This window comes from Lycorma delicatula, chromosome 6, assembly GCF_047948215.1.
Source record: "Lycorma delicatula isolate Av1 chromosome 6, ASM4794821v1, whole genome shotgun sequence".
Taxonomy (NCBI): Eukaryota; Metazoa; Arthropoda; class Insecta; order Hemiptera; family Fulgoridae; genus Lycorma; species Lycorma delicatula.
The window spans coordinates 91,627,440-91,647,967 of NC_134460.1; the positions used below are offsets into that span (position 1 = coordinate 91,627,440).

Sequence of the window (20,528 nt, forward strand, 5' to 3'; positions counted from 1 at the left end):
ATTTCTTCAGAAAAATTATTGGTAAAGGTCCTGCATTACACTATTATTTGGTGGTATACAGTGGTACTGCTTGCCCCCAAACAAAGTTTAATGCTTATACTTTTCAATGCTTTTAGTAAAATTAATATTTTTGGCCTTAGAGAAAATAATTCATGTTTATTTTTCAAGCTAGTGATTAGAAGGGTAACACTTTATTATGCTTATTTATTGATATACATTGATATTATTTAAACGTTTTTTCAGTTGATTTTTTAATTCATTGACGGTAATGTATCTCAGCTGATAAAAATTATAATTATATTTATTATCATAATTTTTGTTATCAATAGGATTTTAAAACACCGCTATCAACAAAACAACTAGACTGATCTGTTATTCTATGATGTGTTTTACATAATACATATACTTTACTGTTACAATAAGAATTTATTAAAATTTTACAGATTTGTCTGTCAGATGTCATAAATTAAATGGTTTCACTTTTACTTGAGACAATGTAGAAACTTCCCACAAGGTGGTAGAACCATGCTCAAGAACAAGTCTCATGAGTTCCAGAGGAGGTTAGCAGTAGCACGATTTCCCACTGCCTTCTTAGCAAAATGTGGTATTCGACCAATATTAACATAAGTGATATGTATTCCAAGATCAGCATACCATGTCTACTGAGATGGAAGTGATGATATGTAACACCTTTACTTTGCTACATGAAAAGAATTTGCTTGATAATGTAGTTAAGATCATTATTCATATTAAAGCAGCTGCTACGAATAATACAAATCATATCGTAGGTGCTTGTATGTGTTATAGTCATAAGAAAGACTGGAGCAGACAGTATTAAACAATAAATCAATATATCCTTTTTGTTTTATAAAACAGTGTTCAGTATAACAGAACTGAAAATATGTTACATCAGTTGCTACTAATAGTAAAATATGACTTAGTTCTACTATAATCAGGTTTTTTGTTTTTGTTTACTATAACAAATTATCATTATTATCATACATCATTGTTCAAATTTATGTTCTTTGTTAACAAATTTTTCTGACATCTAACCAAATATTTGGGATTTAAAGCATTAGGAATAATCTCTTATGAGCACTTAATGAGTGAAATTCATAAACTAGACATAACCTATTACTCTGAAAGCAAGGACTACTGTGAATAATTTCTTTTCTGAAAATTTTAATTTAGACTGAAATATAACATACCATCATGAAATACAGATGTCAATAATGATAGCAATTGAAACAGTGGACAGGAATTCTTCATAATATAAACATGGATAAACATCTGATACATAGAGAAAACTAGCAAAACTGTATTTATCTCCTTATCCATTTTCACACATAAAAAATTTTAAATCATAAAACTATATTATATTTCACAATAATATTGTATATTAAGATAGCTTACATTTTTTTTTGAATGAAGTTTATGCAATCTTCAGCAACAATAATTATTACATAAACATTTTATTATTCATACTATTATTGTTATTACCGTCTTGGCAGTAGGGGCTGAGTAGCAGGTGGGTTGTCGTTTGGACACATGTTGGCATATAAAGAATATAAATAAGGTATTCATTCCCTAATTCAGGCACAAATTCTGGTGTTTTTGTCACAACATATGGACATCATATCGTCAAAACCTGTGAACAGAGAGAAAAGTAATTATATTTTAATTTTAAATAAAGTAGAATATTAATAGTTCATTAGTTTTAGAATTTATGGAAGTGTTCCGTCATTTTAATTATTTAAAATGTATAATGAATTATATAAGGAGTAAAAACAAAACAGGATTTTTACACTGTAGTGTAGAATGATATTTTCTTACGTTACAAGTTAAAATTTGTTTAAAAAAATTGTATTGTCATAGATGCCTAACTAGTTTACTTATCTGTAAAAACTACCCTCCATTGATTGTAGAGTTAAGGGCACCTGGGCGTGGTGCTTACCTACTCAACCCCTAGTAATAACACTTAACCATGTTAAAAAATTACAGTTCTACCTCACTTAACATATAATACTTATAATCTCTCACAGAGTTGAGTTACAAAAGTATTTATATACTAGGAGTAGATTTTAGATTTAATAATTACATTCTACAATTCAAATTGAAATAATTAACTACGTTAGAGGTACTAAGAAAATTAAATTTGAGTACTATGATTTGTATTAGGATTTAATTATATCTAGAAAAAATTTATAATATATAAGCTAACAAATAAACTCTTATTAAATAAAATAAAGTAAAACAAATTTAATAAAATATTTTCATTTACTTATCAGTTTTAATTTTGTATAAATCTTAATACAAGAGAGACATAATAACAGATTTATTAATGAAATTATAAAATAAACTTAGTTATCTCATTGCCCAAAATTATATTATCTTTGTATTATTTTATAATACATTATATGTATTATTAGTATTATTTTATTAGATTATTTTTTATCAAGCTAATATCATGATTATTATATTAACAATTAACTATCCATTTCTAATTCTGACACTATGATCATATCTAAAAAAATGGGACATAAATTTTCATTAAAATTCATCACACAAAAATGAATTTCTCCATCAATTTCTCTAATTGATAATTATCTATTTAACAAAAACATTCTTTTCAATGATTTTTTCCTATTTATATAATCAATGGGTTGTATAACAATTTAAGGTACATTAAGTACCATAACTTTAACAGTCATAACCAAAATGACATGAATCATAAAATCACTCCTGAAAATGACTTTACATAAAAGAACTTATAGCTAACAAAAAACAACAAGCACCCCATGTCAAGCTTACTGTAGGAAAATAGGAATGAAGTAGTTTTCCACTACCTTCTTTCTTCATTGAACTAAACCTAAGGTTGTGTACCAGCATGCAAGGATATCAGCTCACTGAACTACAACTGATGTTTAGCTCTAAAAATAAACCTTCACTCTATTCCACCACACTTTCTAGCTGTATAGTGAACATCATTACTCTCAGAGATCTCTTGACTGGTGTACCAGATGGTTTACATATATCACAGTCACAAGAAAGACAGAATATGTAGTTTGAAGTAACAAATTATTGAATTTCTTTCTGTCAAGAAGTAATACATTATACAATTGTCTACAAAGTAGGAGAAATATTAATTTAAAAAAAAACCAGATTAATTAGCCATAAACATATTAAAAGTATTTTTCATTTGATACCTTGTTTCAACGGAGAAAATTGAGGATGTACGATAGTAATTCTGCTAGTAGTAAAAAAGTATATACATAAAAAATTAAGTAAATTTTTATGGTATAGAAGTGGAAAAATAAATAAAAGCTAATTTTATAATTTTCAAAAAGAGTTTATGAATCATTTTTCTCAAAGAGCAATATTTTTTGAGATATCTGCAAAATACTAACTTTTTCTCCTTTCCTGTCTAGCACAAAATAAAATTAAAATTTTTTACAAGCTTTTATTTCATCACAAGGAAAAATGCAAATTTTTATCCAAATCTTCATTACAATGAACTTAAAGTTATTTTTCTGTAATACTTGTATTTATAAATTTAAAAAAAGTTAGCAGATAAAAGATTTTTTCGCTAACTAAAAATACTTGTTATGTTTATATATAACATTCACATTTGATACAGCAAGATAAGAACGAGCTATTAACTTTATAACTAAATATAAATTCTTTTACTAGCAGTTGAGGCTAAAGATCAACTGAGTGACCTATCAGTGTGGCGGTAATTTTAAACAAACTCATTATATGTATTATATAATACAATATTTCTTGCACGTGGATTTCAATGTTACATGAGAAAGTAGCTTGTATTTATATATATGTCTGTAATTCACGAAGAAAAACATGAACTTGTGAGAACATACTTATGCATGTTTGCATGAGCGTTCAAAAAAACATTATAAGTAAAATTTAATTTTTCTATTTATCAACAAATAGTTGAAGAGACTAATTTCTTTATGTAATTTAACGATGGAGTAATTCAAGTATTAAAATCTATATGAAATATTTTATACTCATTCAGATAAAATGTGTATAAAATTTTATTCTTAAAATGGGCTTCATTATAAAGAATATTTGAGATCTTATCGACCTAAATTAATGACAAATTTGCAAGTATTCTTAATTCCTAAACCTGAGTAGTGGTTTTAATTTTTTGTGATGAAAGAATATACTGGAAATGTTAATTTCTAAAGGTGGAAAGAGGTTAATTGGAAATTCACAAAATTTAATTACTTATAATTACAAAATAATAAATCTATAAAATAATTATGAATTTAAAGTGAAAAAATGTAGATAATACAATAATAAATTATAATTTTTTTTTAAACCAGTTTTCTAGCCAACCACTGTGATAGTGTTAGTGTTTTTGCCTTATCCGGTAAGGCTTGGGTTCAAATCCCAATCAGGCTTGGCCTTTTTGGTACGGTCAAAAGTTTATCTCTCATAATCAAAATAGTTAATTTATTTGAATGGAGTTAGATTTTGTAATAACAAAAAAAAGAAAATAGATCTTTCAGAAAAAAAGGAGAACAGGTGGTTCTGGATTAAAAAAAAATTACATTGATCTGTGGTTGACCTCAATCTGTTGAAGACAGATCCGGTCCAGATTGAAGACGAAATTGATAGATGAGGTTTTTTTTTGCTTTGTAGAGGAAGTTCCTTAGATAGTCAATATAGTAAATGTCTTCCGCTCATTTCAATGGAAGATTATTGAAAAAAAATCGTGGTCATACAGATGATTTAAAGGTATCTGACATCATTAATTAATACTGATTGTTATAACATAATGAATTTTGATATTAAAAAATATTTTCTTTTATTATTTTTTAATACATATCCTAACATTCCTGACATACTTATATATTACACGGTAATACTTTTCTTAAGTTATTTTTCTGCATTTTTTATTTTTTATTTTGTTATTTTTATCAAGAAAGGTTTCTCGCCTTCGACTTTATTTTTGTGAACGGATTCTTTTTACATTTAGGCGGAAATTTCATACGGGCCCATTCATAGTTAAATAAAAATTAATCTAAATACTTAAAAAAGCTTAAGTTAAAAAAAAAAATATATAGTACTACTAAATTCTTTTTTAAATGTCGACTGTATGAAGAAAGTCGGGGCCCGAAAATTTTCGTTTTTCATATAGTACCGACTTCAAAGTCGAAATTTAAATAACAAACAAATGTTATTATTTTATACTTTGTAAACCTTTTTATGTCGGTTTTATTTATTTTTAAAAATTTATCTTATTAATTGAAATTAAGAAGCAACGAAAAGTTACAATCAAAATACCGATTAATGGAGTTTAATTATTCTTATTCTTATATCTCACTTTGTTCGATCAATTAGAACTAATAGTTACTACATGATACTACAGACTGGTATATTATAAAAATACACTTCTTCAATGCTGACAAATTCTTATTTAGCAGTTTTTTTTTATATCAAATTAGTTTTTGAGTTGTAATTATTATATTCCATTTGCTACTTATTATAGTCAATATGATCACGTAACAAATTATTTTTTATTCAAATTGCATAAAAAATTTGATAAAAAAAAATTAAACATAGTATAAATGACAAGTAGATAAGTTAGATTTTTTTAATTTTAAGACCAATTTGGTCAAAGTTATACAAAAGAATCTAACAAAAACATTTACAGAATAAAAATAAATTATGGTAAAACAGAAATACATTTCATTGAACGAAAAAAATATTGATACTTACTGCATAAAGTAATTAAAAAATTCACTTGAAATAATAAAATGTAAATAGTCTTATGATTATAATACACAACATATAAGTTCTTCAATTTTATAATGAATAATTATCACTAAACAACAGAATGCACACACATACTCCTAGTAAAATAAAAGGTGATATGATAACAAAATGTTTTGTGCCGGTTTATATAGGTTTTTCTTCATGCGTATGAAGGAGAGGGGGATAATATATGAATGAGCGCGGTATGTTTCATATAGGGTTTTCCTATTTTTTTATTTATTAAAATTTTCTTATTCTCGGGCCTTTCAGTCATTCGGTTCTAGTTACGTTTCCCCCTCTACCACCACACTTCTTCTTTCCTACCACACGTTTTCTCTCTTCATTCGCTTACTCACTCTTTCTTTATTATTATCATTTATTATGACCATTATCTATCATCTAAGTACACTCATTATAATGAAATAAATTAAAAAAAATACAAATAAATATATAAATTTCTTCTTTTTTTAAATTAATGTATTAAGAGAAAAATATTAGGCTAAAGTGAAATTTTTACGAATTTAACAATTCAATATTAACAAAATTCTGGATTAAGAAGACAGATTAAGCAAAATAACAAGGATACTAGGTCGTTAAAAAATAGTTACTTGTTATGGATCGTTTAATCATTTAAAATAAAAACTACCAAAATGAAAAAAAAAAAAAAAAAAAAAATAGTAACAATAAAAATAAAATTGCAATTAAATATAATCCGTAATTTTATAAGATATATCGTTTGTTTCATGTAGGGTATTGGTTAGCACTGCTAGCGACAACTCCACGAGTCGTCAAAGAGTTAAAGTTCAATTCTTAGTGTGGCAGAAAAAAATTTCTTACTCGTAGGAAAAACTTGTATTTACGAAAAATCTGGTTTACATAATTAATAAATTAATTAAAAAAACTGATGTGGACACCACGACTTCATTGTACGCCTAATAAATTACATATACACATTTTTTGCTGCACTTCATTTAAACTTATTTCATTTGAAAGTGAAATACGATCCTCATATTGTTTAATAAAGTGGACAGTTACACAGAAAAATGGCTCTAAAAATCTCCTTAGCATCTTATATTAGTTTATATATTCATTTTGTTTCACGTCGCTCGAGTAAATAATATGTGATGTAAGCGAGAACGTGTCAGATCTGTAACATGCACACATCGGTTCAAATTCGAATTCATATACATATAATTTTTTAAACTTTTTTTTAATTTAAATATATTGATTTATTAATAATTATTTATTATTAATTTATTTATTTTACTAGGACTTGAACGCTGGAACTCTAGACTTCCAAATCAGCTGATTTGGAAAGACGCGTTCACCACTAGACCAACCCGGTGGGTTACACATTTCTTACCTAGCTATAAAAAGTATACCGCAACATGAAAGATTTTGACTCCAGTAATTAACTGAAATTAAATTTTATGGCACTGGAAATCAAACACCTCAAGTTTTAAAATATTAAATAAATTACCGTTAAAAAACATTAACGTTTTCTATATTTTATGTAAGCTATTTATCAATAATTAATAATCTTTAGATTAAAATTAATCTTCAGAAATTAAAATATATTAGCAACAAGTATTCCTTTAAATATTCTACATTATTTATAAAGTTTATTTAATTAAAAAAATTAAAATTAAACTTTAAAAATTAAATACAGATTTAAAAAAAACCATTACAATATTGAAAACTAACTCTTTTTTAAAATTTGATTTTTTTGAAGTCGATGACGAACAACTATCAGCAACTTATCGCTACCGAGGTGGTCAAATGAATGAAATGGTGTATAATTTTATTTTTCCAAAGTTTCCTAATTTCCTTAAAATACTTTGTACACGTAAATATTAACAAATTTGGTTAACTAAAGTTTTCTCTAATTCTAACACCCCTCTCTTCAATAAAGGCTAAAATAAGAAAAAAATAAGTTTTCAAAAAACTTTTCTACGTTTTAGGCTCGGTGTCAATAATTAAAATAATTGTAGACAGATAGCTCTATATATGAAGTATAAACTTTCAAAAAATATTTGAAAAATATTTAAACCGAAGGGAGATAAATCAAAAGAACAAAAAAAATGTATTTCTATTTTCAGAGGTGGGGTTGGTTTTTGAATCTTTTTTTGATTATTTATAAGAAAATCAAAATTGGATTTTTCGTGATATTACTCCACCCCGTTAAGGATTAAAAAATAAATATAAAACATATTTGAATACTAGGGCATTGATCATATTAATTAAAAAAAATAAATTAATATGTTCAATGCCCTGTATATATATATATATATATATATATATATATATTTGAGTTAAATTTAAAGAAAATTGGTTCGGTCAATCCTGCGAATAAGGCCAAAAGCAATGAGACATACATACATATGTTTTTTGATCTAGATGAACTAGTTGGACCCTAAACGTAAAGATTTTCAAAAAACCGGATACCCCATTTTTGACATGATCGCCCTTTAATATAGCTATTCTAGCTAAATTCGCCGGGAAAGTAAATGGATAGAATTAAAAATCTGCATAAGTCACTTAAAAAATAAATCTAGACAAATTTTCAAGTATAATAAAAGTTAATTGTGTAAAAATATTTTTGTGAAAGAATGAAATTTAAATCTTATGATCATTATTTGTGCTATCATTTTAGTTTCGTATTCAAATTCATAAAATTTCTTGTATCAAGCTTTTTAAAATTCATAATTTTAATAAAAAACCTTTTAAATTAAAATAAAAGTGATGAATATTTATCTTTTTTTTTTAACGTATAGAATGGGAAAAATATTTTTCCATTTCAAACATGTCATACATATTTAAAGAAAACGTTTGTAATTTTGACTCATTAATACCGAAAGAAAAATATTTTTAAATGTCGTTTAAATTATGGCCAATAATTTAATCGGAAACACAGTATTTGTTTTATTTATTTATTTTTTTAATTATGATTTAATAAAATTATAAATCAATATTTGAAATGTTTTTTTATTTGCATATTGTATGAAATAAGTTAAATACATTATTATTAGTACATTTTAAATTGGTATCGACTACAGTGATCATTTGTAACAAACAAATCCCACTAGCAAGCAGCGAAAGTACACAGCATTTTTTAATGGATTTCCAAAAAAAAATTGGAAATCGCTATTGCGCCTGGTCGCAATATCGCATTGATACTGGAGGGACAAGTAGAAAATGAGGTGGGAAAAATTGCGTAGGCAGGTAGTGTTTCGAATAGATAAAACAAATTGTTAGGGATATAGGATAGGAGGTATACCGAAATGAAACGACTGAAACTAGTTAGGAAGTCTTGGAGAGTTGTATCAAACCAGACAAATGAGTGAAGACATAAAAAAAATTCTGCCCGGTCATATTTATATACGTATGTATGTATATATAAAATTTTTCCATCTGCTTTACCGGACGCAAATCTCAACCGATTTTGAGGAAACTTGTTTGGGTAATGAGAATCTACTGGGAACAGAGTTCTATTGATTTTCAAGCGAATCGGTTCACAGAAATCGGTTTTAGATCCAAAAATCAGGATTTTGGAGTTCATTTTCAGCCTTTTTTCGTTCTACCGGACACAATTTTTAACTGATTTTGATAAAACTTTGTAGGACAATGTAAACCTAGTAGAAATAGAATCCCATTGATTTTTAAGAAAATCGATTTACAGGAACCGGAAATAGAGGCAAAAAATTGGGTTTTTTGGGTAGGTTTTCAAGGTTAACTAAAACTGGAAATCCGGCTTTTAGACGGACTTACTGCGACAGAGTTTCTTTTTAACTTTGGTGATGCACTAGAACAATTCATTAAAATTGGGTTTAGTCATTGGCATTTTTACTCGATTTCAAAGCGGTAAATTTTCAGGATAGTATTTCAGTATTTTACAGAACCTTATTAGGTTATATGAAGTAACATCAGAAAAAAAAGGGCAAATGTCTCATAATCTTCTATCTATACCATTTCATTACCTTTTTACTTCCTTGTACGAAGTAAAGGAAGTATTGTGATGGCGAAAAATTTCGATTTCCAGATTTCAACGGAAATATCCATTTTGACCATCCCTGATTCCATTTTGACTAGTTTCGGTGTGACGTCTATACGTACGTACGTTTCTCGCATAACACAAAAACGATTAGCCGTAGGATGTTGAAATTTTGCATTTAGGACTGTTGTAACATCTGGTTGTGCACCTCCCTTTTTGATTGCAATCGACTGAACCAAAACTGTCCGAAAAAGTCCAAAATCCAGAACAATTCGGATTTTTAGTAATAAGTCCTAATTGAGAGATTTTCATTGATTCCAGAGTTATAGTTAAATTAAATTTTAATTAGTGAAATATTTGGATCAAGGGAAAGGTACATCGGTTCGAATCAGACTTCATCTTTTTTTTTGTTAACTTTTTTTTAAAATCTAAATATATTGATTTATTAATAATTATTAACTTCCGATTGTAAAAAAAAATGTTTACAATAAATAATAATTCAAGAATAACAGTAAAAAAAAATATGAAAAAATATCAGAAGTTATTAATGAAATAACATTTTATGTACTTTACGTTTAAAAAAAATTTGCGTATGTAATTTAATAGGCGTACAAGGAAGTACGTGTGATGCCCACATCCGATTTTTTATTTTTATTTACCTTCAAATTGAATTTCTCTACAAGCACCTCCTTAACATTCAATTATGCTTCAAAATCCATTATTATTATTATCTCAATCAAAAGATAATGCCATTAGTAAAATAAAATATTTATTTAATTCAAATCAAAACTTAATATTAAATTTTAATCTTAATTTTCAAATTTGTTTTTTTAAATTTTCCTTTATGCTTTTTTCAATAATAAAAAAGACGGCACTGAATTGGATAACTTTCCCGGCTTCGCCAGTCGATATGCAATTCTTAATATTTTATTATTTTTAATATTTTTATTTTAATTTTTGAAGCCAAGATGCTAACGAAATAAAACAATAACCAACATTTTTAATTCGGGTTTAAAAAATAAATTTAAAAAAATAATCCTTAATTGGTGATGGCAAATCTAGAAAAAAAACTTTTTAAAATTATTAAAAAATACAAAAGATACAACCATAATTCTAAATAAGCAAAGTTATAATTTTCTAGGAAGAAGTGAAAATGTTTGGCTAATTTTTTTCAAGAAATACTGAAGAGTAAGGACTATAAAAAAATTAAGATTTTAACATTTTAAATGCAATGGGTAACTTGCGAGATGGATTTAAATTTAAAATAAATTTAAAAAAATCTGGATCGGTAATTATTTTTCACCGTTTGAAATACTTTCTTCTGTTATAAACTATTTATTACAGTAATGAAATTAATAAAGCATTAACTGAAATTTTAAGTTAAAGGAATATTTCTAAGCAACTAAAGTAATTTTAAGAAAGAAAAAAATAGAAAATAGTACGTAGCTTTATTTGTATTTACAAAGATATAAAATAAAACGACATAAAAAATACCAAGTGCAATGAATGATTAATACTAAAGTAAACGTAACTTAGATTTAACCTTGACTGTGATGAATAACGTGTGTAGTAAGTTGTTTGCATTTGTATCCACTGTGTATTATAATACATTCAGTTACGTTAAAAATGGAAGGGGCAGGTTGGATAAAATTTTTCCACTGGTAAGTACATAAGAGTGACTTCAATGGGTTCAAAGAAGTACTTCAACTTTGTTTCCCCACCACAATACTATCTGCGTTCTTTTATAAGACAATGATTAGTGTTTATGCTTCAAGCATTTTTAATATATCTATGATCCTTTTAGTATTACATTTGTAATTTAGCAAGTCGAGTCGGTTTTAAGCTAAACGTAAGTTTTATATCATTTTAATATAACGTAAGAAAGTATTATATAAGTTCATTATCGGATAATTTATTAATAACTGATATTTGAAAAATTTTATTTTTCTCCAAAAATTCTATTTAATTATACAGAAAACGTGTTAAAAAAACATATTTGAAGATTTTTTTTTCATAATTTTGTCAAAGTTTTATTTTTATATTATTTGAAAGAAAAAATAACAAAAGAAAACATTAAGTATACTCGTACTTAAATATTAATAGAACTGCTTTTAATCTATATAAACAGACAGAAGTCAATAAAATCTAAATTCATATCAGTTATTACTGTAATTTAATTTTGAGGAAACTTACTTAAATTTAAATTCTAATGTAACACTTTAAAAAGTTTTTATTTCAGATTTTCGTAAACGAATCGCAGAAATTTTAATGCTGATGGCGTTTATAATTAACAGAAAATGATCCTACAAGAATAAAATAGTAATTAATTTTTTTTTATTATATTAATATAAACTGCTTACCAATATATTATTAGTTTCTCACAAGCGCTTTTGGATATTCTGCCATCTTCAGGAGGGATTATAACTTATAATTGAAATATGTAAAACTTTAAAACTCACATATTTAAATATACATAACTGATCATCATTCTGTAAAAGTTAAGTCTTAAGTCGAAGTAACTACGTCCGTATTGTAACTGTTGGCATAACAATTATGATACTATTACAATTACTAGGATTTGAACGTTACTGGTTCTTTAAAAATCACCGAATTGCTGTCTATTTTAATAATTTTGACGGACCATGTTTTCTTTTATATTAGTAAATTAAATTTATTTGTTAACTTAACAATTGTGATGCTATTACAATACGGCCGTAGTTACTTCGACTTACGACTTTTAACTTTTACAAAATGACGATCAATTGTTATGTACATTTAAATATGTGAGTTTTAAAGTTTTACCATATTTCAATTATAAGTTATAATCCCCCCTGAAGATGGCAGAATAGCCGAAAACGCTTAAGGGAAACTAATAATATATTGGTAAGCCGTTTACGTTATATATAATAATTGTATTTTACCAACCGTGCCATGTTAGAAAAACTACTTTTTTTTCTCGTCATATCTGAACATATTCACTAACACATATCTAAGAAATACAAAAATCTAATAAAACATCAATTTTATATTTTAAAAATGAGATGTAATTCCTATTTGAATTTAACTTCGTATTCAAACTTAATTTTCTTTCTCTTTTTCTAATTTTTACATTATAAATTTATGATTATTTCATATCTGAATTATTTTGCATCTTGTGTAAGGAATTTACTAAATAACTAGGATGTGACGAACGGAAACTCTCTTCCTTATTTAAAAATATTTATATCTATTAACCGATGTAAGAATTTTACGGGTGAATTTGTGTTGTGTGTAACTGTCTATATGACAACGCATTTTGAACCATAGGATGAATTTCAGAAAAACGATGCATGACTTTTGACTGTACGATAAACGATAGTTGGGAAAAAGTCAACTTAAAAGTTTGGCTAACATTTTGAAAATTGAACCACCTCAGATATACACCTCATGATATAAATTTTATTACAGTTCAACAACAGTTTTCTAGTCACGGCAATCAGTTCTGCAATTCTAAGTGAGTATACTGGATTTGATTAGTGACCTGATAATGCCAGTCAGTGGATGATAGAACTACATGTTCCACTGCTGAAGCGCGATATACTCATATAGATATCAGGACCACTGTAATCACCGTAAGAGGATGAATGAGGATAATGTGTAGTTTTGTACAGCTTCAAGTGGACCATATCTTTATCCCACCGGATTGGTCTAGTGGTGAACGCGTCATCCCAAATCAGCTGATTTGGAAGTGGAGAGTTCCAGCGTTCAAGTCTTAGTAAAGGCAGTTATTTTTATACGGATTTGAATACTAGATCGTGGGCACTGCTGTTCTTTGGTGGTTGGGTTTCGATTAACCACACATCTCAGGAATGGTCGAACTGAAACTGTACAAGACTACACTCATGCATATCATCCTCATTAATCCTCTGAAGTATTACCTGAACGGTAATTCCCGGAGGCTAATCAGGGAAAAAAATAAAAGGTATCAGGATGATAGTTATAGCCTGTCAGATGGTGCCTGACACTGTATTCATTACGTTGGATTATTACTATAAAAGGAAAGGGTGCAGATGAATGAATTCAACCGTAGACCTGTGCCGGCCTCCATGGCGCGAGTGGTAGCATCTCCGCCTTTCATCGGATGTTCCGGGTTCGAATCCCGGTCAGAAATGGCATTTTCATATGCTAAAAAAACTGTCATTCATTTCATTCTCTGAAGTAATACGTAACGGTGGTTCCGAAGGTTAAAAAAAAAGAAAAAACCGTAGGCATGTAGTCCTAGTAAAGGTAGTTTTACTTTTATACGGATTTGAATACTAGTTGGTGGATACCGGTGTTCTTTGGTGATTGGGTTTCAATTAACTACACTTCTCAGGAATGGTCAACCTGAGACTTTAAAAAACTACACTTCATTTACTTTTATTCATATCATCCTCTCAAGAAATACCTTACGGAGGCTAAACAGAAAAAGAGAGAGGTCTGCGATTACGGCTTTGGAAGCAGAGCTTAGCGGGTGAAACATGATCGCAAAAAAAGAGTATATATTTAATACGAGTACTTAAATCTAATTGAAAATTGATATTTATGTAAGGAATTCAGAAAAATTCAGATTTTCATGAATGAAAAATTTGAGAACTGAACACCGTTAGAGCCCTTTAAAATGTGGATCTGGAGAATGATGCGGAAAGGCGGTAAGCTGATAAGCAGAATAACTAACTGAAGAAATAGTGAAAAGAAATTATGAAAAAGTAGAATCTAATGAAATTAATTGGGAACTGATTAACTATATTTGAGAGAAGAAACTTCGTTAACGAGGATTCAGACTACTAGAAATAGTTGTAAGAAGGATAAAGAAATAACAACATTCAAGTATAAAACCTGAAAGTTTGGTAAAGATGACGGATAGAGGGATAAAGGAGAATCTCAAGATAGATCAAGCTGGGGAATAAAAGCAAAAAATTAAAAAAAAAACGAAAGAAGTAAAGAAGACTTCTGACACTGATATGGTAATATTAAAGTAATCCGATTATCCAACTACATCACAGATATTTTTGTTGAACTAAAAAAATAGAATTCAGCATAATACGATTTTCGGTTTGAAGATTGCACCTTCTTTTTGTTTAGAATCAAACACCATAAATTACTTCAAGGAATACATCACTAGGTTTAGCAGTTTTAAACCTAAAGGTTTAGGTTTAGCAACTGGAAACCTATTTGAATGTAGATTTATCCAACATCTAAATGAATGTGGAACCAGACATATGAAAAAAAATATAACAGCAATTTGAACCTTTCTGTAGTTTGTACTATCAGCGGCCGCGATGCAAACTGAGTTTTTAACATTCATATACTTACTTCTTTCTTTTTCTGTTTAGCTTCTGGAACCACCGTAAGAGGATGATTGAAGATAATATATATGAATGTAAATGAAGTGTAGTCTTGTACAGCTTCAGATCGATTATTCCTTTATCCCACCGGGTTGGTCTAGTGGTGGATGCGTCTTCACAATTCAGCTGATTTGGAAGTCGAGAGTTCTAGAGATCAAATCCTAGTAAAGTCAGTTATTTTTTACGGATTTGAATACTAGCTCTTGGATACCGGTGTTCTTTGGTGGTTGGGTTTCAATTAACCATCTCCGGAATGGTCGAACTGAGACTGTACAAGACTACACTTCATTTACACTCACCTATATCATCCCATTCATCCTCTGAAGTAATACCTGAACGGCAATTCCCGGAGGCTAAACAGGAAAAAGAAAAAAGGTCGACCATTTCTGAAATGTGTGGTTAATTGAAACCCAACCACCAAAGGATATCGGTATCCATGATCTTATATTCAAATCCGTAAAAGTAACTTTCTTTACTAGAATTTGAACCTTGTTTCTTTAAAAATCACCAAATTTCTCTCTTTTAATAATTTTGACGGACCATGTTTTCTTTTTTCTCTTTTATATTAGTAAATTACACAGACAAAATAACTGAGGTAAAGAAAAACCGTTACAAAAACAAATGATTATCAGTTATTTTTATTCTATTATTTATATTGTTGCCATAATAAAAATAGAGTACGATATGCCGATGGCGGGAAGTCTCGTGATTTGGTTTTATGAATGATTAAGATGCATGAGAATGACCTTGGTTTTTTTTTTGTATGAATAATATAACCGTCAATTCCAATGAAAAATAAAGTATTAGTTATCACAACTGAAGTATGTTTATGTAATTGTACTGTGTATGTCTGTATATATGTATAAATGCACAATGTAAAACGCACGCGCTTAGTACGTACTAAAACGATTGTTGTTAAGTACAAACATACAATTGATAAAGTGACGTAATAACGTGTCATTTAAAATAACCCAGTAGGCCTAAAATAATGATAAATTAATAATAAATAACACTAAACTGCGTTCAATAAGATATAATTAAGGTTATGTGAATTTTCTACGATACAGATATTAGTGGAACATAAAAAATGTGGCGATCTTTTTCGTAATAAAATAAGTAGTAAACAATTTTTAAAATTATCAGTTATACTTTGATCGGCTAAAATATATATAACGGTCGGTTTTTAATTTTTTTTTCATTTATTTAAAGAAAAACATTTAAAATACTGTTTCCTTCTGGTGTACTCTACAAACACAATGAAGTGGCTTGGATATGATAAATAGCTTTCAAAAGTGCTTTAACAATAATAAGAGTTCAAAGTAAGAGAGAGACATTCAAAGAATTATCTTGTGTTTTAATTAGGTGTAATAATCGTAAAGGTTTAGGCGATTTAAAACAATAGTAAGGTATAAAATTTAAAAAAAGGTAAAAGTCCTTCCTGCGCTGGCACTGGCATAGCCTTTTATTAAGAATAACAAGTATATCGTTCCAGACTTAGTAAAAAGGTTGAGGAATGTAGTGATTTCCCGCACCTTCTTACTTAGCTGAATATACTATCGCATCTTAGCATTCAAAACTTGAGGAATGAAGATGAAATTTTGTTCTTCCAGTAACACATTTATTCTCTTTACTATAGAAGCTGGTTGAAGAATGTACATTAGTATAATTCTTACTACAGAAATAAAATTAGATTAGTTAAAACCACTTAAACCTAAAATATTTTACATTAATTATAGTCATAAGAAATAATGTAAAAGTTAAAGTGCAGTCAGGGATTTTTTTGAACTTTCCAGATATTTTCAGAACTTAAAAAGTAGATTTCCTCTAGTAAAAAGTTGAAAGTTATTATTACCCTTAAAAATATACAATAGTATAATTAAAAATAGTTATTTAGTTAAAAAATTTCTACAGTAATTTGTTCAAGTAGTAAAATGTTATTTACATAAATTCAATCTTTCGTGATCTAAGTTTATGATGTCATAAAAAAGTAGATAAAATCACGAAGCCCAAATTTTTGGGCTATTTGAAAAAAAGTTAAAAAAAAATTAAATTTAAAAATTGACCTCTGCGATTTTATCTTTTTAGCTCTGATAACAGTTAATAAAAAATAACACAAATAAAACGTATTTCAAATCAATTACAACAGAATAAAAATTAAAGTTCACCCGGGACTTTCACAACCTATTCTACTCGTGCAAATAATAGAAAACGTTCATATAAACATATGTCCTAAAATGATTCGTTTGCGAGTTACGGCTCGTGAAAGACTTCGCTCGGATTTCAGCTATCCCGGTGAAATGAGGTCGTACTAAAATTTGTAGGATGTTAATTAACGGGCAGAATTAGTAATCTTTTTAATGGCTTTTAACCTGAAAAATCGAATAAAATTGGTCACAGAACCATATCTGCAGTAGTTTTTGAGAAATCTGGGATAAAACCAATAAATTGGGGTAAAAAACCCTGTTTTTTATGTTTGATGTACAATAACTTTGTTAAATGGGTAATAAACTATAAAACTTTTAAAGAATTTAATTCTAAACAAAATTTTGTAAGATAAGTTGAATAAAACAACGAATACTTAGAAAAATTTGAATTTTATTTATAAAAAGTATATTACTATATTGTCAGAAAAGTACTTATTTAATGTAAAGAAAAACCATATTCTTTTTTATACAATTCTTATAAAATCCTGTTCCTTTCATTGACACATGTATATTTATATTTCAGCAGTTGATCTTGTCAATAAAGGGTCGGCCATTTGTGTTACACGCCGTTATCTGAAGCCAACAATCTGATTATGGCCTGTTGTTAAAAATAAAAAATAGTTTTGTAAATGACTAGTTAAAAAAGTTAAAAAAATATATAAGAAAATAAGTAATTCCTTTACAAAAGGCTGTAAGAATATTAATCAATATCCATTTTCTCACAAATTGTTTCGATAGGCCAATATTTAGTGATATAACAACAATAAAAATTACAGCTAACAAAGGGGAACAACAAAAATGCGATAAGTTTATGATAATGTAGTAGTTTAGTCTCGTTCTGTATATTCCGTTGAGTTTGAAGCCAAATAATTATCAAGAAAGTAGTCTTGTTTTACTCCCCAATGACATTTAAAATTGCTATGTTTTTATAAAACTGAAGAAAAAATTTAAAAAATTACCCTTATCGGCTACTTTTCAAACTAACTAGACTTAATCCTTATCTGAAATATGCAACAACAATTCTTAAATCATAAAAAAATCATTTTTCATTGTCTCCGTCAAATTTAGACGTCTTTGAATTAACGGTTTCCTATTTATTGGAAATTTTCCAAGTGATAGCTACATTAGTCAGGGCTGTTTAAAAAAAACAAACTTTTTATTAATAATAAATATTTATAATAATGAAAAACAACCGTTATTACGCCCCAAATAAATTAATATTTGTGAATAAAGATAATAAGATTAAATATTTCGCGTCAATGAGGGCAGTTTACAGTACAATATTACACAGCGACAGTTACAAGATAATGATTAGCCCGGCGTATTGTCTTATGAGCAACGTCCACAATATTTGTATGTGTTACGTACGTGATAATATAATGCATTTTCCTTTCTGCAGCAGTAATATATGAGGCATTTTTTTTTTTAAATACCAGTTCTTCCTCATTATAAAAATGGTTACTGTTAATTACGTTTACATTTTCTATTCAGTTTAGCAAATCGAATACACTATTTTTTTCAGTTTTAAAAATAGTCATTCCTGACTGAAATAGTTCTTAACACTGTAGAAAATTGGAAAATCGATAGTCGAAAATCGTCTAAATTCTGTAAAGACAATAAGAAAATATTATTTATTAGGCAATTTATTATTTCGGAAATTGCTGGCCACTGTCTACTTACAGCACATCCTTCCTTGATTTCTATGATGAGAAATGAACAAAGATATTTTCAGAATTTTTTTTAAAAGAGCATATTAATGTAATTAAAAAGTTGTCCTTTTGTTTAATTTTACTTTAGTATTTTGATCAAATATTTTGTTAATGAAATTAAATTGTGTAGATGTAACAGACATGGATTTGAAAATAATTAATAAGAGCGTATTAAATTTTTTCCGTCAATTTGAAGCAAGTTTAAAGTCATGCTATGTATACTTTTTCTTTTAAAATGAAATAACATACACAGAATGTATCACGAAGTTCTGCCGGAAATTTCATAACTATTCTACTCGTGAAAATAATGGAAAAGTTCATGTAAACATATGTCCTAAAATGTTTTGTTTGCGAGTTACAGTTAGTAAAATATTTCGCTCGGATTTCAGCTACCCCGGTGAAATGAGGTCGTTCTGAAATTTTTAGGACATTAATTAAGGGGCAGAATTAGTAATTTTTTTATTGGTTTTTGACCTGATAAATCGAATAAAATTGGTCGCAGAGCCGTATCTGCAGTAGTTTTTGAGAAATCTGGGGTGAAAGCCAATAAATTGGGGTAAATAACCATGTTTTTTTTTCATAATGGATGTACAACACCTTTGTTAAAAGTATAATAAACACATAAAACTTTTAAACAAAACTTGTAGGAAATTTAATTCTGAACAAAATGGGGTAAGTTGAACAAAACAAAGAAAAATTCTAGTTTTATTTAGAAACACTTCATTATTACATTTTTCAGTAAAGTACTTATTTAATGAAAACAAAAACCAAATTATTTTTTAGGGATTTGAAAAATTTGTAAAAAAAATGACTTAAAATTTTCTTTAAAAAAATTATTAAAAACTGGAAATAACATATTTGTAAAGTAAATATAAATTAATTAAAACTACTTACGTAGAATAATAATTCTATTTTTTATTACAGAAATACAAAAATCATCTGAAAAATTATTACAATATTTCAAAATTGGCAATAAAATAACAGCTGATCAACAATGCGCAACACTGAATTAGTGTTTAAATCATTCTGTAAGGTACACTAAGTATAACGGGTACTGTGAACTGTGCTGTCATTAGCGAAGGTTTTCTGTAAATTTTAGTTTGAACGTGATCGGTTTGCCATTGAAATAATGCCGTACTTATTTACAATAGAGGAGTACGCTGGTATGGCATTAATTTTGGGTGCGTGTAATGATAATGCCACAGCTACTGCATAATATGAAATACATTTTACGAATCACAGGATTCCAGATCCCAAAACAATTGGCGCGACTTTACGTAATCTTCAGGATTAACAAACAAGTTCACTACCTAGCATTAATACCAGCTACGAACGATCTGTCTAACACGACGCTGTTTTTTATTGTTGAAATTATTATCGACGCAGTTCAGCGCAGCCCAGGCGTCAGTACACGACGTCTTTCTAAGCGGGTTGAAGTTTCGCATTCAATGGTTTGGAGGTTGGAGGACACTAAAACAAA

General features: G+C 27.9%; 1 protein-coding gene across 5 annotated transcripts in view; it reads right to left on the reverse strand.

Moving 5' to 3' along the window:
• Positions 1 to 20,528, reverse strand: part of LOC142326023 (BTB/POZ domain-containing protein 2-like) — a 237,124-nt gene that overhangs the window by 3,647 nt on the left and 212,949 nt on the right. For 3 of the 5 annotated variants that reach the window (XM_075368091.1, XM_075368092.1, XM_075368094.1), the window contains one exon: positions 1,501 to 1,648. In XM_075368091.1, the coding sequence (XP_075224206.1) occupies positions 1,501 to 1,550 (50 nt within the window). In that variant the 5' untranslated portion in view covers positions 1,551 to 1,648. Of the gene's footprint in view, positions 1 to 1,413; positions 1,649 to 5,742; positions 5,867 to 20,528 lie in introns of those variants that run through there. The other 2 variants (XM_075368093.1, XM_075368095.1) reach the window with 2 other exon arrangements.